The sequence below is a fragment of the Pituophis catenifer genome, unplaced genomic scaffold (assembly GCF_029215685.1).
Source record: "Pituophis catenifer annectens isolate HBS135680 unplaced genomic scaffold, rPitCat1.0.hap2 SCAF_2, whole genome shotgun sequence".
NCBI classification, from domain to species: Eukaryota; Metazoa; Chordata; class Lepidosauria; order Squamata; family Colubridae; genus Pituophis; species Pituophis catenifer.
In genome coordinates this window covers 233,989,935-234,014,929 of record NW_027256882.1, presented here as the reverse complement: position 1 = coordinate 234,014,929, position 24,995 = coordinate 233,989,935, and the positions used below count along the sequence as shown (strand labels likewise).

Sequence of the window (24,995 nt, the reverse complement as noted above, 5' to 3'; positions counted from 1 at the left end):
TATAAGATCACGACTGCAAAACAAACTAACAAAAAAAGGCACTAGGTGGCAGCTATCAATATTCTGTATCTTTTTCCTGTTCTTGTCTGACTTTTGTAGCCCAGGTCTGATACAGTAGCCACACAGAGAAGGTGATTGGCTTTAATCATAATCAATTACAGAATCCAGGAGACTGCACAACATATCAAACTTTGTAATATTAATCTTGGTTATTGTTTGCGGCTCTTTTTGAATTTAACGTGGTATGTGAACTCAGAAAAATAGGTTCATTCAAGAAGCAAGTATGTTGTACACAGTTTTCCCCACTTGGGACAGTAGATACAACCATGCATACTATTATACAAACAGAAAGGGGAACAGATATTATGTCTGAAGAATATATTCAAGGTGGAGTTTCTGCACAATACCTATTTCTCATTGGTTAATTTATTTTCTTGAGGTTTTTTTTTTTTTTTTTAAGCAACGAGACCCCGATCAAGTTAGATCTAAATTGCTATTGTATTCCGAAACCTGTAAGGCAGGGCTGTTCAACCTCGGTAACTTTTAAAGACATGTGGACTTCAACTCCCAGAATTCCCCAGGCAGCATATGAATCAACATGGCTGGCTGGGAGAATTCTGGGAGATGAAGTCCACAAGCCTTTAAAAATTACCAAGGTTGGACAGCCTTTTTCTCTAAAGGGCAGAAAGGAGGCGAAGGGCAAATTGCCACACGATATTAAACTATAAAGTGATTTGAAAAAAAAAACCAATTCATTTAAAAAACCTAGTATCTATGTGCAGATCATAATTGGCTTTAGCGCGACGTTCGTGTCTTAAATTATCATAATCATAATTATAAGTATAAGTTTATTTGTCAAGCATATTAAGATAACAGGTAAAAGTATAAACATAATTTGAATACATGAAAAGAGTAAGTAAAAAGGAATATTAGGACAGGGACGGTAGGCACGCTGGTAATCAAACTTCGTAATCGGTGGTGTGCCGTCTCTCCTTCCCTTCCCTCACTTTCTTGGGGGACCTGATCGGTTGTGTTTCGCTCGATCCGTTTTCCCGCGTCTTTCCTCGGGCCGGGTAGTCCCGAAGTTCAAAAGCAACACAGCGATTATTCCGCGAAAGCCACGAAACTTCTTTGCCCTCCCAGCTCGAAATGGGACTTCCCCACCCCTTTCTCAAGATTGGGCGGCTGGAGGGAGGAGACGGCGCTCCTCTCCTGCTCCCCCTTTGCGGAGTGGGCGGCTGGCGGTAGTTCCGCCTAGTAAAGGAGGTGGACCTGGGAAAGCGTCGGGACGGCCTCCGCCGTTGCCAATCGTGCCCTCCCCCTCTCAAAAGGACTCGGAACGGCCACCGCGTCCTCCTCTTCTTCTTCTTCTTCCTCCTCCTCCTCGTCCAGCGCCAACACCACAGCCGTTTTGCCATCATGACAGACCGGTCCACCTTCGACACCAATGTGACCACTGTGACCCGGTTCGTGATGGAGGGAGGCAGGAAAGCGCGGGGCACCGGAGAGCTCACTCAGCTGCTCAACTCGCTCTGCACGGCCGTCAAAGCCATCTCCACCGCCGTGCGCAAGGCGGGCATTGCCAACCTGTAAGTTTGCACAAAGTCTCCGGCTGGCAAAGCCAACGGGCACGGCCCGGGCGATGAACCCCCCGCATCTTCTCCCGGATTTCTCTTGACACTCGGGGTGCTGCTTGAATGAATGAGGATGATGGGTGGTCTTTCAGCATTGATGGAGACTCGGAAATGGGGAGCTTGGAAAAGGTCCCGTGGTGGTTGTAGGTTTCTCATGAAATGCAGCAGGGATCGTCTTCTTCCCCATTCAGGACAGGACAGGTGTTTCACTAGCTGACTCTGCCAGGTGTCAGAAGGAGCCTGGAGTCTGCTAGATTACTCAGAAGGTAGTTGCTAGAAACAGAGAGAGACAGGATGCTGTCCCTACTTATTGCTCTGCCTGGAAAAATGACAGGGCACCTGAGCTGTTACCTTTTCTTTCTCAGTTGCTCAATTTCATTCTGCACACTCTTCAGATGGAGTGTGAGCAGCCCCCCAAACAGCTACTGGAATTGCCTCATGTTCACCTTCCTTTGCTCTGTGTGTCCCATCCTTCCTCATTTTTCTCTTCTTGAGGAAGTTGTGTTGGTGGCCCCTTCCACAGTCCACCGACATTCTTCTCTTGGACAACCAGGAATTAGCCCCATTAAGCCCCATCACTCTTCCAGATGAAACCACCCCGAAATGGAGAAGTGACTAAACTAGAAAGTTTATTTATTTTATTTATTAGTTCAATTTATATATGTCGCCCTTCTCCGGAAACTCAGGGTGGCTTACAATGCATTAAGCAATAGCCTTCATACTTTTGTATATACCTGCTTAGTAGGACTTTTTGGCCCCCCTGAGCGGTGTTCTATTTTATACAAAGTCAGCTTATTGCCCCACATTTTACCTACCTCAAAAGGATGGAAGGCTGAGTCAACCTTGAGCCAGGTGAGAATTGAACTCGTAGTAATTGCAGGCAGCTAGCAGCTAAGTACTACTTTAACAGCAGCAGTTTACTCCACTGCACCACCAGGCTCTTTCTCTTGCAGAGGGCCCAAAAGGAGACAGCTTTTTTTTTTTTTTTTTTTTGGGAGAAATGGGATATGCAAGCACACTTGCAGCCATCATTGGCCTGGTCCTTCCTGTACACTTTGTGGTATGCAATATTGTGGATGATTTGATTCTGCCTCAGCTTGATGTGCGAATTCAGCAGCTATGATTTGTAAATTGAAGCTTGCTGTTACATATGTAAATAGGAAAGTCATGATTTATTCAACAAATTATTAAATAACTATGCCTTAGTACGATATATGAATTTTTCAGGGCTGTCTTGTTTCACAGTTTCAGAGTGAATCTTGCCTTTAATTGCTCAACCTGCTTCTGTCTCTGAATTAAACTTGATGGATTTCATGGCCACAACATTTATCTATATAAATCTTGTCCTCCATATCCACTGCAAAGAGAGAGCAAGCGTATGGCCAATTATGCAGCTTGTTTTCCTTCCTAGGATGTGCCTGTCTTCCTGCATGGTTTTCAGAGAGGAGTGTCTGCATGTGATCCATTATTACTTGTCTCCTCTCATTTGCCATCAAGTTTTGACTAATTAAGGGATGGAGAATATAGGTATGGTACCCCAAAATATGACTCTAGAATCTATTCTAGAGTCCAATGTCCAAACACCCCTTCCTTACAGTCCTTCTGTATTCTGTAGCTAACCAGGATCCATCAAAATGAAAACTTAGTGCAACTTAACTGAATGACTGTTCAGAGTTTGGAACACATTCTTCAGCTGGGCCTTTCTGACATCTCAACTAGGATTTATATGTTGTCCTCTGATTTTCTGTAGTTTACTTTTTAGCATTGGACTCCAACCTTTCTTCTTTTATTTTGCCAAAACTCTGTAATTCATCAATCTAATTTTTGTACTTATTAACTTTCCTGGACTATCAGCTAATCTATTTTGCCCTCCTATAATTTGAAGATGTTGTGCTGGGAATGATGAGCATTGTAGTACAAGATCTCAGCCGACCACAGGCAGCCCTTTCTCATCTAACTACTCAGTCTGCATGTTCATTGAAGAGACTGGAAGAAGAAAGGATTTCCTACTTATTTTATAACTGTGCCTAGGCATTTTGGGTACAAAAATCAAACTGTTAAAAGTGGTTTCCTGTTAAGGAATCTGTATTCAATGTTAGATATATATGACATTAGAAAATCAGTTTCTTATATATTTAACTTGTATCATTTATTTAGGGATTTCACCACAGTAAATCCTATGCATTTAAATTAGGGTTGTTTAGCAGGTAAATAGATGTACAATTGCAGTTTTGGTCTTGTTCTACCCTCCTTTTAGTCTAACATCATTTAGTAATTACAAAAATAAGTTCAGTTTGATAGAAATTGTGTAATATTACATCAGAACATTAGGGGAGGGGAAAGCACTCAGCTTAGAAGTTTTGATCAATAGAAGGTTTAAGATAGAACCCCAACTACTCAACTTTCACTGGGGGCAAAAGGTAAGCTCAATAACAGTAACTTTGAAGTGTGTGTAAATGCCCTGCAATTGTGTTCATTGTCTTGGGAGCAAGTTATGATGAAAATGCAGCCATTTAAGGCCACCTCCTACAGGATGTGGCAAACTGAAGAGACGGCTGTTGCCTGCCTGATGTGCACATCTATGTGGACATACTTTGTATTTCTTAATGAAGAACTTTGCTTATGTTTGCCCTTCTTTTAGTGCAATCGGCAAATAAGCAAAGTTGAGCCATCAGGTAATAATTGGCTAGTGGGTGATCCTCTTGTATTTGGGTAAAGTTAATATCTGATTGAGATAACATCTTGGTAGATTTTCTTACTATGAGCGCTTGGAGAATACTCCCATATCTGCATGTGTATATGGACAGTGGACAGCATGATCTTATTTCGATATGAATTCCTATGTGAATTTTAAATATTCTAAATTTTAGGTTCGATAACTCAAGTGTTTATAAAAAGCAGCTGAATTTGCACATCAAGCTAAGGCAGAATTTTCTATAAAAGAAAAACTTACAAGGACTTGTTAGCTCATTTGTACAGCAATGCTGCCTTGGAGCAAGATTGAATTTGCAGGTATATAGGTAGTTCTTAACTGACAACCATTCATTTAGTGACCGTTCAAAGTTACAATGGCACTGAAAAAAGTGATTTATGACTCTTTTTTGCACAACCATTGCAACATCCTCATGGTCATGCCCACTCTGGGGCCAGCCAGAGGTGGTATTTGCTGGTTCTCCAAACTACTCAAAATTTCCGCTACTGGTTCTCCAGAACCTGTCAGAACCTGCTGAATTTCACCCCTGGCCTGGTGAGATTTGAACTGCCAGCAGTCAGCAGAAGTAGCCTGCAGTAGTGCACTCTAACCACTCTAACCACTGCGTCACCATGGCTCATTACACAGCAACATTGTGCTGGCTGCAGCCATACAGTTAGGTTTCCTATTAAATTTAGTAACAGAGTTGGAAGGGACCTCGGAGGTCATCTAGTCCAACCCCCTGCTCATGCAGAGAACTGTACTAGGGATTCGAACCGCCAAACTGCTGACCTTTCTGATTGACAAGCTCAGTGTCTTAGCCACTGAGCCACCTAGTCAGGTACTATGATGTCCTGAAAGGACCAAACAAACAACTGATTCATGCAATGTTTGAAAGACTTGCATCATTTGGCAGTTAATAATACGTTACTCTGTCCCATTGATTTTCACCAGAAAGCAAAAGTTGGGTCTACTTTTTTTTTTTAAGTTAAATAACAGCCAAAACTATTTGTTCAACGATGGTGGGCTGGAGACTACCAAATATATGTCCATCTTAGCTTTTACCACCCTTGCACCCTCCACATTTTGGGGGATATAATTAATTGCCTGAATTCTGAATTACATCATGGGATTCTTTTATGGGCAAAAAAGGAATAGATTTTACCTTTTTATAGCTATTCTCAGCTAATTGTAGTGAAACATGTGGCTTATGGCTCTTGCAGTTTTCACCAGTTTCTGAAGAAAGATATAAAAGATGTAAATGAGCAATATTGGTGGTTAGGGAAAGTTGTAGATAATGTGGTGCCAGATAATCGCAAGTTTTAGAATGCTCAGTGCAATGCTGAGCATTATTATTTTCTTGGGGTATCATAGACTATCAGTTGCCCTAATATACCTAGAAGGCATCAGTTGAAGAAGGTTGGTCTAAGATAGGGGTCTGTAACCTTAAACACTCAAAGAGCCATTTGAACCAGTTTCCCACAGAAAAGAAAACACCGGGAGCCACAAAACCCTTCCCATGCCTGACTATTTCTTGAGTGGCCACAAAACTAGCATATGTAGTTGAATTAAATGTTCTGTTTTCTTCTGAAACTTTTCTTTTCTTGGATTTATCCATGGTTGGTCTACTGGGGGTTGAAAAGCTCAATAAATCGTGTGCTGGTGGGTGTTGCACGTTGGCGGTGGTGACGCATATTTGAGGGAACCACAGATGAGGGGTGAAAGAGCCACATACGGCTCCAGAGTCGCAGGTTGCTTATTTATTTATTTATTTATTTATTTATTAAATTTTTATACCGCCCCCTCTCCCGAAGGACTCGGGGCGGTGAACAGCCAAAATTAAAAACACACAATACAAATATTAAAATACATGACCCCTGGTCTAAGATGTTAAAGCAAAAATTTTAAAAAGATTACATCAAAAATTAAAAATGTCATATTAACATTTTGAGAGTTACAAATGAAACATGAATATGGAAATATGAACATACTCCATAGCTATATTCAGACATTACATTAAGCTTCAGTTTTGCAATCAACAAAAAAACCAAAGAGGAAAGGTTTGCTTCTGATTTTGATTATGTTATCCAGATGTGCAAAAATTAATTGTGGTTTGTCTAAAATAAATCACATTGAAACCATGTGACCTCACATGGTATTTGGCAAACTGTGTTTAACACTGCAGTCCAAACGTTTAGATGACATGCTGAATTGCAATTAATGTTAATGGGAGAGGGACACTTCTGAAATGTCTGTACTGGAGGGCAGAAAACATGGAAATCTATAAAAGCTTGAATTTATTATGCAATTTCTGTTCAAGATAAACTAGGATCAGTGTCATATGTGTATATGTATTACCTGCCCATTTTCGTTTAGAACCTTGAGAAATAATGTCGAATGTAACCCTAATTCAGGGGAAAAGGAAGAGGGACTAAAGCTTGTGAAGATCTATGTGAGATATTAGAATCATAATTAATTCTAAACTGCCTGAGAGTTTAATTTAACACATACACATACACACACACTCTCACACACACACATTTTCTGATGATCTTTTTTTCTGTCTTTCAGTTATGGAATTGCTGGTTCTACCAATGTGACAGGGGACCAAGTAAAGAAGTTAGACGTTCTTTCCAATGACATGGTGATCAACATGCTCAGATCATCGTTCTCCACTTGTGTCATTGTATCAGAAGAAAATAAAGAAGCAGTCATAGTGGAAGAAGACAGACAGGTCATTATCCCTGATAAATTTCCCAGTGCTTGTTTTCAAGGCAGCATTGAGCAACAACTAGTTTTTAAAATGGGTAAAGTTTAACCCAACCTGCTGACTTCAAAGGCCAAAGAACAGTACCATCTGAAGACAAAAAAATAGGAAAAAAATTAGAATCAATAGGCAATGACCCTAAACCAGCCCTTCACTAAGCTTAAGTCACATATTGACTACAAATAATCCAATACTCAAACCTAATGGTCAATATCTGGAGGACACTAGGTTAAATTTCACAAGGCAACCTTATAGTTCCTTCATAATGCTAATCCAAAAGCAAAAAGAATTGATCAAAGAGCCGAATCCTATACTGAAAATGTCTCAAGGTATTATTTTAATCCAGACCTGGGAAGCCATCGCTGCATTTTTTTTCTCTGTTATTATTTTCAGCCATTATGGGTCTTATTATGGCAACCAACATTTTTATCAATTTGGGGTTTTTTTGGTGTGTGTGTTTCAGGGTTAGAAAAAAAAAAGTCATTGAAATTTGCTACTTTTTTTGCAGAGTTAAGAGGATGAGTTTTGAGACACTAGAAGCCCCTGAAATCACAGCCGGACAGTGGGCCTTTACTTGTACCTTTTCATTGTATCAAGTCTGGAAGTGAACTTTACAAAAGATTTGTTTGGAAGAATTGATGTATTATGCGGGTTATATTAAAAATCCCTTCCAACTCCCAGTCCTTCCCCACTGCTGTACATTCATTACCTTCACAGATTTAGGTTGGGAGCATAAACAACAGAGCTCAGTTAAACCAAGTTAGATATTTTTCCTGTGCTGCTTTGCCATTCAACTATCTTGGCTGGGCAGCAAAGTGATCTGAATTTAGCTGAGAGAGGAACATCCACTGAGAAATTAAAAAGAAACTCAAGATCCTGCATTGCAATCATGCAATGGAATGCTAATCTTTTTTTTTTGGCAAATTTTTCATGATGCAGGGGAAAGGGGAAAGGGACCCTCTATATAGTCTCCATCCTGCCTCTTTAAGACAGTTTTATAGAGGGCTTCCTCAGTCTGATCTTTTTCTAAATGTTGGCCTAGTCTTTTCTGGATTGTGACTTCTACTTGATTGGAGAGCTGTATTAAGATCAGGACTTTTTATTGTTCTTCCTACCCCTGCATGCTAACTTGGAGTGACCTCTTGCAGGAGAGTTTTCTAAACAAATAAGCCTTATCCATTTTGGGCTGCTGGGGGTGATTTGTCTAGAATCTCTAGAACATTCATCAGCTAGTTTTGTCTGCAGTCTGGGAGGTAATCCATGACCTGAGACAGAGATTGTGATATGACATCTTACAGAATGTTCCTTCAGATTTTGTGGCTGAAATAATCTTCTTGCTCTGGTATCAACATTTTTGGAGATCTTGTTAAGCTTATTCAGAATCTTCTGAGGTGGCTGGCCATTGCAAATCCAATACATTTAATTAAATGCAAACCCAAATCAAACACCAATTTTCCCTTTTGAGAAATGTATGGCCTGATCATTTCAGGATTATGACATTTCTTCCTCATTTATAGTTTGGGGTCCATCAACCTGAGATCAATTAATATTTCAAACCTTTCATTTTAGATAGGAAAATGGGAAAAGTTGCCTACTTTCTCCCCAAAGATATTATTTGGTCAAAATACTTAACAATAAACTAAGCATGCATTTTTGTTCTTTGAAAAGTTATTCGAATATTCTTTTCTTGCAGGGTAAATATGTTGTCTGCATTGATCCACTTGATGGCTCTTCTAATATTGATTGCCTTGTTTCTATTGGAACCATTTTTGCTATCTATAAAAAGGTAGGATATATTGAATAGTTGCTAAAGATCAAAGAGGAGGAGGAGGACTCCTTTAATTTTAGACTATTTTGTGACCAAATTTCTGATTATGTTCCTGTTAAAGCTTCTCAAATCCACAAGTAACAATGATAAGTTTTAATTGGGGCCATAAATATTATGACAGGGTTTATACTTTGTTTAACCGTGTTTTATTAATTAAACAACAGTTGATTGGATTCATCCATTGTACTTAATAAAAACCAAACAAACCATATTATTATTTAGCTCAATATATGAATCCAGAGAGCTGAAGGTCAAAGACTGTGGTCATCTAATGAGGAGAGAGGATTCATTGGAAAAGTCCCTGATGTTGGGAAAGATTGAAGGCAAAAAGAGAAGGGGAGGGTAGAGGATGAGATAGAATTCTTTATTGGCCAAGTGTGATTGGACACAAGGAATTTGTCTTTAGTGTACATGCTCTCCGTGTACATAAGGAGAATAAAATACATTCATCAAGAATAAAAAGATACAACACTTAGTGATAGTCAAAGTTACTAATAAGCTATCAAAATGTACTAGGAAACAAATAAAAACAATATAAATTGAAAGATACAAGCAACATGGTAATAAGTGGGAAGAGATAGATACTAGTAAGGATGAGAAGAATAATAGTAATACAGTCTTAGTAAATTATTTGAGTGTTGTGGGAATTAGTTGTTAAGCAGAATGATGGCATTCAGGGAAAAACTATCCTTGTGTCTAGTTATTCTGGTGTGCAGTGCCCTATAGCGTCATTTTGAGAATAGAAGTTGAAACAATTTATGTCCCAGATGTGAGGGGTCTGTAGATATTTTCACAGCCCTTTTTTTGACTCGTGCAGTATACAGATCCTCAATGGAAGGCAGGTTAGTAGCAATATTTTTTTCAATTGGTTTGAAATTAATAAGGTTAGAGTCATCAACGCAATGAACATGAATTTGGGCAAATCTTGGGAGACAGTGGAGGATAGAGGGGCCTCGTGTCTTATGGTCCATGGGGTCACAAAGAGTCAGACGTGACTTAATGACTGAACAACAACAACAACAACATGAATCCAGAGACTGTTTAGAAACAGTGAGTGGGAGTACTGTGTAGCTGGATATTCCAGAAGAATGTGTATATAACTTTTCACCTCCAATCCAAAGTTAAAAGCCTGTGTTTACTGAGTCCAGCACTTTACAGGTTCAAGTGAAAACAGGTTTAACCACTGTTATTATATTTTTAAAAATCCATATCTGATAGGAAGACCATAGCTGGGTTGACTTACCATGGTGTGTAAACCACAGTGCCTGTGTTACAAAACATGTTAATTGAAAATCGAACTATGTCAGTTATGCTGCTGTGTAGTAAATAAACTCCACCTGTGTTTGAGCGGATACAGTTTTTCTTTAGTCATTGTGATTTGCAGCTATTCGTTTTCATGAGTCAGGCCTGTAGGATGTAATGGTGTAGGCAGCCTTTTCAGAAGGGGGAAGTGATCTTGTACGTTGGAAGCAAAGTCACAGTGTAAACTTCCAAGCAGCTAGACCAGTAGGTTTGGTTAATTCCTGTAGGCATCTGATTTGCACAGTGGAACAATAAGTATGTTAAGAGTGCATACCATTTAATAGGCAGGTGACCTGATTGAAGGAACTTGAAATTCTAGATGAGCATGTAATTAAATATATACTGTACATTGATAGTCTTTAGACGCAACACTCTGCTATTTGTTTTAATTATTCATTATCTTGCAGATTATACACAAGGATTAAAAATATTAAAAATAGAAAAACCAGGATCAAAATAAGGAGAAAACTTTGGGTTGAAAACACAGCTAATAGCTAGCTCCTTTTTTCCTCCTTATTTATTTATTTTTTTTAATTTGATTTATATGCTGCCCTTCTCCGGAGACTCAGGGCGGCTTACAATGCATTAAGCAATTTGTGGAGTGCAAGGTGGGAGAGTTACTGGGTTTTTTTCCCATATGGGGATGGAATGTTTATTTTCTTCTTCTTTTAGACTCTGTTTTACCTTGTATTTAAAAATAAATAGCAAGATTTCATTGTCTAAGTATAGGAATCAAGAGATTGTGGGGTGGCAATTAAGATGGGGAGGAACACTAATGCTGACATTGAAGAATTGTACACACTTTATAGTGAGTGAGTGGAGTATGATGTTATTGGAAAAATTGATTCCATCCAGCTTTGGGTGTAAAGAAGAAGGCTTTGATATCCTTGGATCTCAAAACCATTATTTTCATTTAGGGATAATAATTGTCAGATATCTGTAAACTGTAATTCCTAGCAGCTCCAACAATGTGGCCATTAGAATTCTGGAAGATATGGTTTAGTAACATCTGGAAGTTCTAAGGAAGAAATTATAGTATTTTGAGGGGTGATGTGGTGGCTCAATGGTTAAGATGCTGGGCTTGTCAGATGGAAAGCTGGCAGCCCAGGTTCAAGATCTGAGAATCATGCAATGGGGTGAGCTCCCATCCTGCCAACCTAGTTGTCTGAAAGCATGCAAATGTGAGTAGATAAATAGGTCCCACTTCAGTGGGAAGGTAACAGCGCTCTGTGATGTGATGCTGGCCATATGACTGTAGAAATGTCTTCGGACAGTGCTGGTTCAATGGTCTTGAAATAGAGATGAGCACTGTGCCCTATAATTGGCAATGACTAGTGGAGTAAAATCTGCAAGGACTTTACCTTTTTACATACTGTAGTATTATGGCCAGGAGGAAGTATGAACAGCATAAGGATTAAGTCAGGGGTGAAATCTAATTTTTTTTGCTACCGGTTCTGTGGGCATGGCTTGGTGGTCATGTGATTGGGTGGGCGTGGCCAGTTTGACGTCATTCATGTCACTCTGCTGTGCATGGGGCGCTTGGAGAGAGAGCGAGCAAGATAGCTCTCCAACCTCTGTTTTTGTCTCTCTCTCTCTCTCTCTCTCTCTCTCTGTGTGTGTGTGTGTGTGAGGGAGGGAGGAAGGGAGCGATCTGAAGCCGAGGCACCTAAACTTCTGGCAGCGGCGGGGCAGCTTCTGAGCAGCCAGCTCCACCTGACCTACTCCCTGAATCTCGCCATTCTCCTGCCCTCCCCCCACCCACCCAGCTCAAGCAGCGGCTTCCCTGCTCAGCCCCAACAAGCTATGCATCCATGGTGCCCGCACCAGCATCCCGAGAGAAGCAGAGAAGATCATTGCTTGCAAGCAGACAAGCAGAGGTAGCAAGTGTATGCCGTGCTGTGAGAAAAATGAGAGGTCTTGTTGTCCCGCAGAGCCTGCCGCTGCTTGAGCTGGGGGGGGGCAGGAGAACGGCGAGACTCAGGGAGTAGGTCAGGTGGAGCTGGCTGTTCAGAAGCTGCCCCGCCGCTGCCAGAAGTTTGGGTGCCTCATCTTCAGATCGCTCCATCCCTCCTTCCCTCCCTCCCACACACACACACACAAACAGAGGTTGGAGAGCTCTCTTGCTCACTTGCTCTCCAAACGCCCCATGCACAGCCCATTTGAGGAAAGGGCACGGATGGCTGGGTGCATTTGGCTGCAGAAGGAGGCGCAGCGCAATGGGGTTGTTTTGTTCACTGAGAAGGTACTTCGGGAGGGCAGGAGGACGTCTGCAACTAACAACTATAATGAATATGTCCACCTGCCCTCCCGAAGCACCATCATGGTGAACAAAACAACCCCATTGCTATGGATGCATAGCTTGTCGGGGCTGAGTAGGGAAGCCCTGCTTGAGTGGTGGGGGACCAGTAAGCTGCTAACTCCTTCCCCGCAGCCCTGCCATGCTTGCCTGCCTTCCACGTGGACTTCTGCTTGCCTGCCTTTGCAAGTTGGCCACCGGGACGCCAGGAAGGCAGCATGGAAGGCAGGCAAGCATGGCAGAACTGCAGGCCGTGGATCGGTTCGGGGGCGTGACCAGCCAGCCATTGCTCCCGGTTCGGCGAACTAGCCTCAATCTCCGCTACCTACTCGCCCGAGCCGGTCCGAACCGGGAGCATTTCATCCCTGGATTAAGTCAATGGTTGAAGCTATTTTTTTTAATACTGGGAGCCATCCGATAATGGTGCTAAAACTGAAGAAATCATATTTACCAACAATCAAGACATTTGTTGGCAAAGTGGTAGTTTTTATGAATATCACAGCATATTTCAGATTATTTGCTGACCTGAGAAGAAAATACTCCCACTGGTGAACCGAAAGAATCACAGTTGAGCAATGAAACGCTTCTCATCAGTTGCATAAGATTATTGAAATTTTCAGGTTCTAACCTTCTTTTACTTATTATGCAAGGTTTCTCCTGGTGCTCCTTGTGAAAAGGATGCTCTGCAGCCCGGTCGCAATCTGGTGGCAGCTGGTTATGCCCTCTATGGAAGTGCTACTATGCTAGTCTTAGCCCTGGAATCTGGTGGTGTCAACTGTTTTATGCTTGATCCGGTAAGGAGCACCCTGGGAATCCTAAATCGATTATTGTTTGCTTGCAGTCTTGCAATTTTGCCTTTTCAGCCTCCGTTTTTAATTTGCGAAATGAATCAACCATCAATAAGATAAATACTACACTGGAGTTTGCATGTTATGCCTGGTATAGGTAGCCCTTGCTTAACAGGTAGTCGTTATACAACTGTTTGAAGTTATTATGGCTACAAAATGAGTGTTTTTACATAATTTTATTATAACAATGCAATGTTTAGTAGTTTAAGGAATGAACAGAGTAAAACTGCATAAAAATCATACATGATCACTGTGAAACTGATTTTTGTGAGAGAAATTAATAACTAATAGATTGCTGAGTATACCGTACAAAGAAATCTACTTCATGTTGTCTTTATGTACTTGGTATTTCCAGCAGAAGAATGCTGGGGGGGGGTTCTTTTTTGGTTCTTCAGATGATATTTTTCAAATCTGGCGTGCAGGAATCCCTGTTCCTTTTTATTATATCAAGGGGCTTTATGTCTGCATTTGGCATGGGGGGAAACCTCCATCTAGTTTAGGATCATAGCAAGGATTTATATCCATGCTGTTATCATCCTAAGAAATGCTAGCATCCCAATTTGGACCAGATCTTCATTCTTGATTTGGAATAAGAAAAGAGCAAATGAAATTGCACATGTCTTGTTAAATGTAATATACAGTTAACACTTAGGAAAGGAAGTGGGAAAGCAGTGGGATCTTTGAAATGTGCACAGGCAGAATTTTAAAATTAAATGATGAAGATCAACAGAAACATAGGCTGTTTATCAAACAAAGATGATAATTGTGAATGAAAATCAGAGCAGAAATAAGGGTGGGATTGGCACAGACAGAAATAAGGTAGCTGGCATTGGCACAGACAGTGCCTTAACACAGAGTCTGCATTGGAACTGATGGAGAGTTTGAAGATAAAATACGTGAAAGAAAGTAAAGTAAATGCTGCTAACAATGAAATGATGGGTTTTTTAAAAAATTTTTTTTACAAGTGTTGCAGAAAGCCACTTACCTGCTAAAAGAAATTATATATGTATGTATGTTTGTATGTATGTATATGTTTGTATGTGTGTGTATATACACACACACATATATATGAGATTTCCTTTATTAAAAGCACTACTTAACTATCATAATTCCTCTGTGTCCATGAGCAGAGTGAGTGTGGTTTTTTTAAACAATCCTAGTATTTCAACCATCCATATATACGGTGAAGGTCCTTCCAAATAGGACTGCCTTCTAATTATCTCAAAAGTATGTTAACACATGTTCTTGTACACTTTCAGATACACCTTGATGTCTTAAAGAGTAAGTGGCATGTTTGTGTGTATGTGTGAGGCACCGTTTTCATCCTAGAGGATTTTCATAAAGGATCTTTTTTGCATGTTCCTGCCTAGTTCATGTCAGGCAATTTACCTTAGAATTGCTTTCTAGAATGTAGAATGTAAAAATGGATGGCTGTGTTGAATTTGATCTTACTGGTTCATATCTAAGACACTGGAGTTAGAAACTTTGTCTTTCTAGAATTTGTCATAATCCATTATGTATCCTTCGAGTAGCTGCACCTAACCTGCATTTTCATTTTATTTCTTTTGACTTCTAATGTAGATATTGGTGTTTTTTTCATAAATAATTGTGAAATTATAACCATCACTTGGGAAGGAGCTATTTTCAAACTTTTTATGATTAATTATTGTATGATGCTGAAAAGTATTTTGTAGAATTATTCTAGTTGGTGTATGTATGTATGTATGTATGTATGTATGTATGTATGTATGTGTACACACACACATACACACACACACCAGAGGTGGGTTTCAGCAGGTTCTGACCAGTTCTGGAGAACCGGTAGCGGAAATTTTAAGTAGTTCGGAGAACCGGTAGTAAAAATTCTGACTGGCCCCGCCCCCATCTATTCTCTGCCTCCCACGTCCCAGCTGATCGGGAGGAAATGTGGATTTTGCAGTAACCTTCCCCTGGAGTGGGGTGGGAATGGAGATTTTACAGTATCCTTCCCCTGCCACACCCACCAAGCCATGCCCACCAAGCCATGTCATGGCCACCAAGCCACACCCACAGAACCAGTAGTAAAAAAATTTGAATACCACCACTGACACACACATATACATAATAGTTTGTTTTTAGATATGTATATATAGTTTTATTAAAGTAAATTTCTAAGAAAATTGGAAAGATAATGATATAGCTTTTGACTGATTATAATACATAGGCACTTGAAATAAGTTATCTGGCAACACTTTACCTTGTAATACTTTACAAAAGAATTTTTAAAAATGATATATTCAATTCAAGATGAGATATTACATGCTATTAAATGGTATTGCTTTCTGTTTTATTTGCTAGGCAATTGGTGAATTCATTTTGGTCAATAAGGATGTAAAAATAAAGAAAAAGGGAAATATCTACAGTCTAAATGAGGGATATGCAGCATACTTTGATCCTGCAGTCACGGAATATCTTCAGAAGAAGAAATTTCCCCAAGTAGGTTTTCATATATATAAGAGTCAAAGTTATACAGGCAATCTTTTAAGTGAATATATTTGCAAAGATTTGATTTGGAAATTCAAAACATCATCTCAAAGGCAGTTTGAGGTAATCTCTAAATAAAATCAACTTTTTTTCCTGATACGATTTGAATTGTCGAATAAAATAATTCCTTCTTAATCACTTTAAAGATTTGGTCGCTTTTGTGCGTTGACAGAAAGGCTGTTTTTCAGACCTGGATTGATTTTCAAAATCGGATTGATTCATCTTTATGATGCTATTGAAAAACTCAAATTGAATGAATTCAGCAGTCCACACCACCCAGAGTCCATGTTTTTTATAATTAGGTATTGGTTTTAAAGACCATCCCACAATAGGGAACCTATGCATTAGATCCAGAGGAGCAGAGGCTTAGGGAAGCTGTGTTTGGATGCGTGGTAGACACATTGAAGGGGGTTATCTGCAAACCAAAGCTTATTCTAATCTACCATTTCGTTTTACTTTCTAGGACGGTAGCTCTCCCTATGGCAGCAGATATGTGGGTTCCATGGTGGCTGACATGCATCGTACTTTGGTGTATGGAGGAATCTTTTTGTACCCAGCCAATTCAAAGAGCCCTAAGGGAAAGGTAATATTACTAAATGCATGTACCTGTACATTTGATTTTCCCGATAGCTTAGAGCAGAACCTGTTTTAAGAAATAAATCCAGGTGCCCCTCCTTGTGCAAGAACATTGATAAAAGGAGATACAGCATTGGTTCTGGTTCTATAATTAGAACCAGAACCAATATGAGTGACCTGTTTTCTCACTTTCCCTAAGCTTTGCCTGGTCCATTTTGGAACTTGGCTTTTTTTCAGAGTGCAAAAAGGAGCTCTCTGGGACCATCTTTGATGATGGACTTTATGCTTTACCAAAATGTAAGGCTTCCTAGAAAGCGAGCTTTGACAAAATAAAAGTATGATTAAGCAGGTAGCCCATAAATAGGATGCTTATACTTAAGTGTTTAACCCCTTTCTGTGAATTCTAAGGAGTATGGTATGCAGTTAATTCCTCTATTAGATATACTTTCCCTTGCTCAGAATGTTTAATACTTTTAGATATAATTTTTGGAAGTTTTGGAAAATCAACGCTGTAGTCCACTGAGGACTTTCTTAGTATAGGTAGTCCTCATTTATAACGGTTCATTTAGTGACTGTTCCAAGTTACAACAGGACTGAAAAAAGTTACTTATGACCATTTTTCACACTTAAGACCGTAGCAGCATCCCCATGGTCATGTGATCAAAATTCGGATGCTTGGCAACTGGCTCCTACTTACGACTGTTGCTGTGTCTTTTGTGACCTTCTAACAAGCAAAATCAATGGAGAAGCCAGATTAATTTAACAAACAGGTTACTAAATTAATAACAGCAATGATTAACTTAGCAACTGTGCCAAGAAAAGTCATAAAATGGGGCAAAATTCACTTAACAAATGTCTCGCTTAACAACAGAAATTTGGGCTCCATTGAGGTCATAGCTCAAGGACTACCTCTTCTTGGAATTTAATGTTAAACTTAGATATGATGCATAAGAAGTCTGAATAAGATGTCCTGTGATTTTTTTCTTTAGATTTTAGTATCCTTTTTATATTATTTTTTCTAAATAATTCAAGATGGTCTTATTCCTATTTTCCATTTCCCTATGACTTTTTAAATACATTAACAAGACACCAGAGAGGCTACTTCTAATTTGGCTTTTAATTCCATATATAGGCTGGAGACATATCATATTGTAAAAAAAGATTGAAAATGGCATGTACAAGACCCTATGTAACCTACTGGGAACGGTCTGGGTGGGAGTTTGCAGGTATTGAAATAATAATTAAAAAAGGCAGCAATAGCAAAACTGACTACACAAGGATCATTGGGTTCTTTTCCAATTCCTTTATTTCCCTGGAAAATACCCAGGGAGTCCTGAGTATGCTGACCTCTGTTCATGGGCTTCATACTGATAAGCTGTGGGAAGTTATACATGCCTACACTAGAATTTGCATCTGGCATATTCACATGGTCAGAAAATACAGGCGGAACATAACTGGGGGCAGCTGAATAGTGAAGGAAGGTGCTTGAATATGGCAGGAGAGGGTATCAAAATACGAGGAGAGAGAGCGGTAGTAGATTTGACATTGCCACATTTTGATTTCTCTTTTCATGACACATGTTCATTTGCACATGTTGCACGTATGGCAGTTGTTGTTCTAAAACTCTTGAATAGATAGAAATGATTTGGACTACCGGGGGAGGCTGACATTTTAGAAAAGTCCTCTACATCAGTCTTTTTCAACCTTGGTGACTTTAAGATGTATGGACTTCAATTCCCAGAATTCCCCAGTGATCTTTGCATCTTAAAGTGGCCAAAGTTGAGAAACATTGCTCTATAAAAACAAACACTGCAGTTAGAAAGCTGGGACAGAATGGGATGAACTTTTCCTGAACTGTTAAGATGCTGGACACAGTCACAGTAAAAAAATGGCAGAGATTTTGAAAAGTATCAGGGAAAGGTCACCTACTGTAAGTCAGACATGAATAACATCAAAAATAATTAAACTGTGTTTGTGGCATTCCTGCTTTGTTAGCTGGAATTCTTTTAAGGAAGTAAAATATGTTCCTTTTTGCTAAACAGTTGCTACATTTTTTATTTTTTTAAAAAAACCCAGACCCATTTCTTCTTTTTGAGACTTTCAAATGCCATTTGAGCATAATATCATTCTTCAGAAATTGAGAAGTAATCAACAATCTCTTAGCCAGTTCTTTCCCAACTCTAGTTGAACTGGGGATATTTATTCAGTAGAGAACTTTAATCTCTGAGAATTCTGAAATTTTGTTTGCTTTGGCTTATTGATAAGAGATGTTTACACATTCATGTACCATGTCTCAACAAGACTTTAACCACAGGGTTCCCCCTTTTGTACACTTTTAGTTCTATCTTTTTAAATAAGGAATTCAAGTAGTATACATGGAAACTATCTCTGTAGGATCCAATCTGGTTGGTCACTAGGAGCAGAGGTGTTGTCTTCTGAGCTTTCGGACTTATGCTGGAGTCCATCTTAGGGAACTTCTCTCTAGCATTAGAGAAGTTAGAGAGAAGTTCCCTGAAGATGGGCTCCAGCACCAGTCCGAAAGCTTGGAAGACAAAACTTTTTCTGAGTTTTTGGTCCTGGTGACCCAGATTGGATCCTGCAACATTATCCTGAGACTCATATATTCACCTTCATTTGTGAAGCTATCTCCCCCTTCCCACTATGAGTAGAGGTGGGCTGTGAGACAACGACTGGTTCAAAGATGATAGTGTACTCCATCCAATACTGTTTCAATAGGAGTTGAAGTCCGCACATCTTAAAGTTGCCAAGGTTGAGAAACACTGTTCTATAAAAACAAAAACTGCAATTAGGAAGCTGGCACACAATGGGATGGTAGCTTTTTCTGAACTGTTAACATGTTGGACATATTCATATTAAAAAATTGCATAATTCTTCCATTACTGGATGTAGTAGACCAGTTTTTCCCACTGCCTTCCAGATTGGTTAGTTGACATGGCATTGAGCATTATATGAAGCCATAATTTGATCAGTGTTTGGGATTCCTGCCATGTATGAACCCAGTCAGTCATCATCAGAAAGTGAAAGGATTTTAATCATGCTGATTGGAATGGTATCCAATCACATGAGAAAGAGGGCAGACTGGGCAGATTAGACTAACCAAACCTCTGGATTTCTGTCCTGAACTGGAATTAATCACTGGACTATAATGGCTTTCTTTTTTAAAAAAAATGTGAGAATGTGTGTACACTCATACACATGCACAAATATGAAAATCTAGTCCAAACTTTTAATTTGTAGTCCAAAATACGCTCTTTAGAGTGGAGTTTGCTTCTTGGTAAACATAGATAGGTGAGTCCTGTAATAAGTACATAAAAAGCAGGATATCCCCCATTGAACTGTTATAATGTTTATTTGCTGTGTAAACAGAATGCTAACAATGGACCTCTGTCTTTATTTTTCACATCTTCAACTGCAGCTGAGATTGCTGTATGAGTGTAACCCCATGGCTTTCATCATTGAAAAAGCTGGAGGGATGGCAACCACAGGCAAGGAGGCGATCTTGGACATTATGCCTGAAAACATTCACGAGCGTGTGCCAGTTGTGATGGGCTCTTCAGATGATGTGGAGGAATACTTAGCCTTGGTCAAGAAACATTCGGCCAAATGAGGAACAGAAGACTGCCAAGATCCCAAGAGAAACATCTTGCCATTGGACCAAGCCCATATGCGGTGTGCTATAGATTCGGAATGCCCCAAAACTTAATGCAATGTGATTTTTTCAAGTGCTATTAAAATTTTTATTTACTCAGTCCCCTTGCATAACTAAAATCTTGAATCATGCAACCCAAATTAATGAAATGCCAACAGGGCCAGTCGGAAATCTGTACTGTTACTCATTTTGAGAACATATGATAACCAGTAAATTTTCTATACCTCCTAGTTCATTATATATACAACATTATGTTGAATTTGGGAAGTTAAAGTCCAGACATCTTAAAGTTGATAAGTTTGAGAAATATTGCTTCAGAGCAGTACTGTATTTACCATGTGGCAAGAGTTCCAGCAAGCCGCTAAAGAACTTTGGCATTTGGTGAAAGGACAACGGCTTACATTACAGATGATTTGGTAACTTAAACTACTAACAAAAAAGTATCGTCTTATATAGACAGTTTTGGACATTGGGTCATGGAAATAGTTCACTCATATTTCATACTCCTGTCATAGTAAAACATTAACTATGATGCTCGGAGAATTACTTTCTTCTTTAACACCCTCAGCCTGACTGTAATGTAGATGATTGCACACAGAAGGGCGACTTCTAATAGAGAGGTATCAAATATATATTACATTATAAAGGGCAGGTTTTCAGCAAATCTGAGACCAAGTTTGATTTTGGATTGGTCTCTTATGTAAATATACTACCGTGTTTCCCCGAAAATAAGACCCTGTTTTATATTTTTTTTGAACCCTGAAATAAGCACTTGGCCTTATTGCCATGCGCTCAAAAGCCCGATTGGGCTTATTATCAGAGGATGTCTTATTTTGGGAGAAATGGTAATATATGCTAATTGTGATTTATTCAATTAAATCTATTCACCAAACAGAAAGATATAGTACTCAGCACTTAGATTTATATACTGCTTCATAGTGCTTTACAGAGTTGTGGTGGCGCAGTGGTTAGAATGCAGTACTGCAGACTAATTCTGCTGACTGCCAATTGGCAGCAGTTTGACAGTTCGAATCTCACCGGCTCAATGTTGACTTAGCCTTCCATCCTTCTGAGGTTGGTAAAATGAGGACCCAAATTGTTGGGGGCAATATGTTCACTCTGTAAACCACTTAGAGAGAACTGCAAAGCATTGTGAAGAGGTATATTAGTCTAAGTGCTATTGCTACAGTACTTACAGCGGTTTACAGAGTCAACATATTCCCCTAACAGTCTGGGTCCTTGGAAGGATAGAAGGCTGAGTCAAACTTCATCTGGTCAGGATCGAACTCCTGGCAGTGAGCACACTCAGCCTGCAATACTGCATTGTAATCATTGTGCCACCATGGCTCTTCTATGATATGTGTGTTCAGTCATTGGCTTGGACTCATATTTCAAGTTTAACCATGAATACTGGTTAGTGCAAATACACTTCATCACAATCTCCTCCTCTTCTTTCTAGCTGCATTTCATACAGCAGCATTTTTGAGTGGCGTAAACCAGAGGGCTTAAGCATGAGCAAATTTCAACAAACATAGTAACAACAACTGGAGATGGGAAAATGTATGATTCTTGCATTTGGATGACATGCTTGATATATCATAGATGGATGGTAAACATACTATTCTGGAGAACGGACCAATGATGCATCTGGCCTAGCCTATGTCTAATGGCTAAGCATGGCATGTGAATGTTCACATGATCTACTCTAGCTTAGTCTCTCATGCAAACATCTTGATATGGAACTCAAGCGCCATTCTGAATGATAGTAACACAATGGGACTACCTGCAACGGGAAAGGCATAGACTTCTGCAAATTTGTTTTTATTAAAGAATAGTAACACCGACAAAGGGACTGCAGAGTTATGCTATATCATCTTCCCTACAAAGATTTAATTAATCATTTTTATAACTTGCCCCAATCCTAAAAAAAGGTGGGTGGATGGATTTGTAAACATAGAAATCCAACTCTTAAAGAAAAATATAAAAACCTCAAGAAATTCATTAGACACAGGTGCCATTATTCATTCATGCACTGGGATTGAAAGCCCAATGAAATATATTAGCTTTAGGGGCTAATACATACTTTCTCTCCTGTGAGAGAAAGTACCAAATTGTGTGATTTATTGCAACGAAGTCTTGCCGCCCCGTTCACACCTTGCTCCCCTTGTACTATTTTTACACTAGAGAGACAGATTCTCCTTGAACACTGAACCTTCTGGATTCCCAACATCTTCAAAGACATTCCTGACCAATTCTGCAGAAGAACTAATCTGATATAATTCTTAATTCATGTAAACCGTGTGGATGTCTTCTCTTTATGGGACTGTGAAGAATTCTGCTTCTGGCAAGGGAGCTGCTATGTGTTGCGAAAGATAAATATGTACTGTATATGTAATCCCCATTGTAGAATTAACATCCTTATAATTTATAGCTATAATTAAAATCTACAAGATTCTTCATTTTACAGTACTAAATGAATGCAAATATGAATTCACTGAAGCAAGTACCCCCTTTATTATTTTGCATGGGCAAAACCAGAGTTGTATATTCTAGAATGGATTCAGAATCAACCCACAGAAAACACGGTGACTTTTAATTAATTACAGCTAATTTCAATCCCATTTATTTTATGGACATAATGGGAGCATGCCTCGGTTGTGCTGAGAAGTGAAGTATGGTTCTGCCTGAATAGTACTTGGATAGGAAGCCCCAAGACATTTCTGCATACTAGATTAGGCAGAAAAGTTGGAAAAATAACATCCCAGAAGAAAATAGTAAATTGCTTCCTTATAGTCCATGGTAAGATGGACTCATAGGTGTCTTTAAATTTTTATTGTCAGCAAGGTTAAATTTGGTGCTGCTTGGATGCTTTTCACGGTAGTATAATGCCATTGAGGTTTTATCAATATGAAAAAGCCCTGGAGACATGGTACAAAAAGGATGGATGGTGTCATCTAGAGCAACCAGATCTCGGCAGCAAAAATTGACTAGATGAAACTAGATGAAAGTACCAAATGTCTCTCTGCTCAATTTCTGCTGTCAAGATCTGGTTGCTCCAGATGAAACCATCCATCCTTTTTGTACCATGTCTCCAGGGCTTTTTCACATTGATAAAACCTCAATGGCATTATATTACCGTGAGAAACATTCAAGCAGCACCAAATTCAACCTTGCTCACAATAAAAATTGAAAGACACCTATGAGTCTTTCCCTTGACTATAAGAAAGCAATGGCTACAGCTGAGATCCCATTGTAGCCATCTGGATATTTGTGGTCCAAATCTTGTAGCCTCTCCTTGCGCTTCAGGTCTCTAGCCAGGCAGATTTCTTTAGGCAGAGAAAATTTTGTCTCTTATCTATTTCAATTTGATAAACCCCTAGATTTTTATTAATGCATCTCCATCATTCTTGGTGGGGCAAAATAAGCTGCATTTGTCCTGGAACAGTGCCATTAAATTCTAGAAGGTTGTTGTGTAATGAAGTGCTTGAAGATAGAAAGCTTGGTTCCACATTAATCTGTAAACCTCAATCATAACCATGAAGAAGAGTTAGTCGGAGTCATAGCCATATCCAGGGGGCCCACAGGGATGGGATCGAAAAAATAAAGATGGTAATTATGATGGTGAAACTCCCCTCCTTTTTTTTTACAATAGGTGTATGTGTGATGCATGTAACCAAGGATGTGATTTTGACAATATGGCCCTGGCTACCATGTTAAATTTCTTGACAAACCTCTCTAAACACCCTTATCTATATAAGAAGAAAATAAAGTGCAAAATTCTATGTAGGAAAATAGGAAGAAGGTAAACATCTTAAGTGGTGCTTCTTTGTCTGCCATTTGACCTGCTGAACAATCCTGTTTTAAAATTCAGATTCATAATACAATATGCAAGATTTCAAGATTTCCAGGAGAAAACCGGCCTGTGACATTTTGATCCAGGATGGAACAGCAGATGATCCGCCCCTGTCTGTCCCCCTCAGATGAGGTGTTTCTCAAAGTAAACCAAGTGATTTTAGAACAAGAGGTGGAAGAATAAAAAATGTCTCTCTATTAAAAATACAGTACTAAGAAACCAAATACCAATTTTCTGTGCTTTTGTGGAATCCAACATCTCTTGTCTGACTAAGCAAGGCCAGCCCTGTTCTAGGCATGTTGATAAACAAAAATTGGGTAGATTTAGAAAAGAGAAACTCCTGTGTTAGAGTAGAAATTAGGCATTCCAAAATATTTCCAAATTGGAACCAACCCAGGAAGTAGAATCCTCTTCATAATTACAATACTATTTGGGTAAATATACAATGCTAAATTGGGCTTTGAATATTTGGCTTAATTCCCTGGACTACAACTCCCATCATCCTTCTGCATTAGCCAAACTGTCTAAAATTGTGTCTAGAGTGAAAGTGGTACAACATCTGGAGGAAGACATGTTTTCTACTTAACACCATGGCTTGATAAAGCTCTTTAGCTGTTTTTTGGCAGGACCATATCTTCACAGTTTTTCTTGGAGCTAAATGTGAAACTCCTTTGAGCCAAACTCTGAGAAAGTTCCCCATTTGCTATTTGATGAACAAGGGGCAGCTGCTCAAAATGTCATCCTGGCCAAACTCAAGCTTCTGCCTGGAATTGGGCAAGATGACTACAGTATCCCTTTCTTTCTTCTATATTTAAAAGGGTGGCTCTCAGACCAAAGAAGTTGCCAACCTATAGTAAAGCAGATAATAAAGGTCAGGGACTGTCAGCCTTTCAAGGTATGCAAGGTCACAAAGCAGGAGTCACCAGAAGCCCTGGAATGTTCTTTAAGGAGCTTAGGGCATGGTATCAAAACCTTCAAAGTGCATTAAAGCCTCTCCCTACTTCAA

General features: G+C 39.4%; 1 protein-coding gene across 1 annotated transcript; it reads left to right on the top strand.

Annotated features, from left to right (window-relative positions):
- Nucleotides 1-1,361: 1,361 nt before the first annotated feature.
- Nucleotides 1,362-20,235, top strand: LOC139313215 (fructose-1,6-bisphosphatase 1-like). The gene is made up of 7 exons (XM_070938689.1): nucleotides 1,362-1,589; nucleotides 6,898-7,060; nucleotides 8,787-8,879; nucleotides 13,170-13,313; nucleotides 15,705-15,842; nucleotides 16,354-16,473; nucleotides 19,903-20,235. The coding sequence occupies exons 1-7, from the start codon at nucleotides 1,420-1,422 to the stop codon at nucleotides 20,092-20,094; spliced, it is 1,020 nt and encodes a 339-aa protein (XP_070794790.1). The 5' UTR covers nucleotides 1,362-1,419; the 3' UTR covers nucleotides 20,095-20,235.
- The last annotated feature ends 4,760 nt before the right edge of the window (nucleotides 20,236-24,995 follow it).

Bases quoted from the DNA above. Each gene is read 5' to 3' on its own strand.
- LOC139313215 (XM_070938689.1), top strand. From the start codon at position 1,420: ATGACAGACCGGTCCACCTTCGACACCAATGTGACCACTGTGACCCGG. The intron at 13,314-15,704 runs GTAAGGAGCACC...TTTATTTGCTAG, and splicing joins ACTGTTTTATGCTTGATCCG to GCAATTGGTGAATTCATTTT. The intron at 15,843-16,353 runs GTAGGTTTTCAT...TTTACTTTCTAG, and splicing joins AGAAGAAGAAATTTCCCCAA to GACGGTAGCTCTCCCTATGG.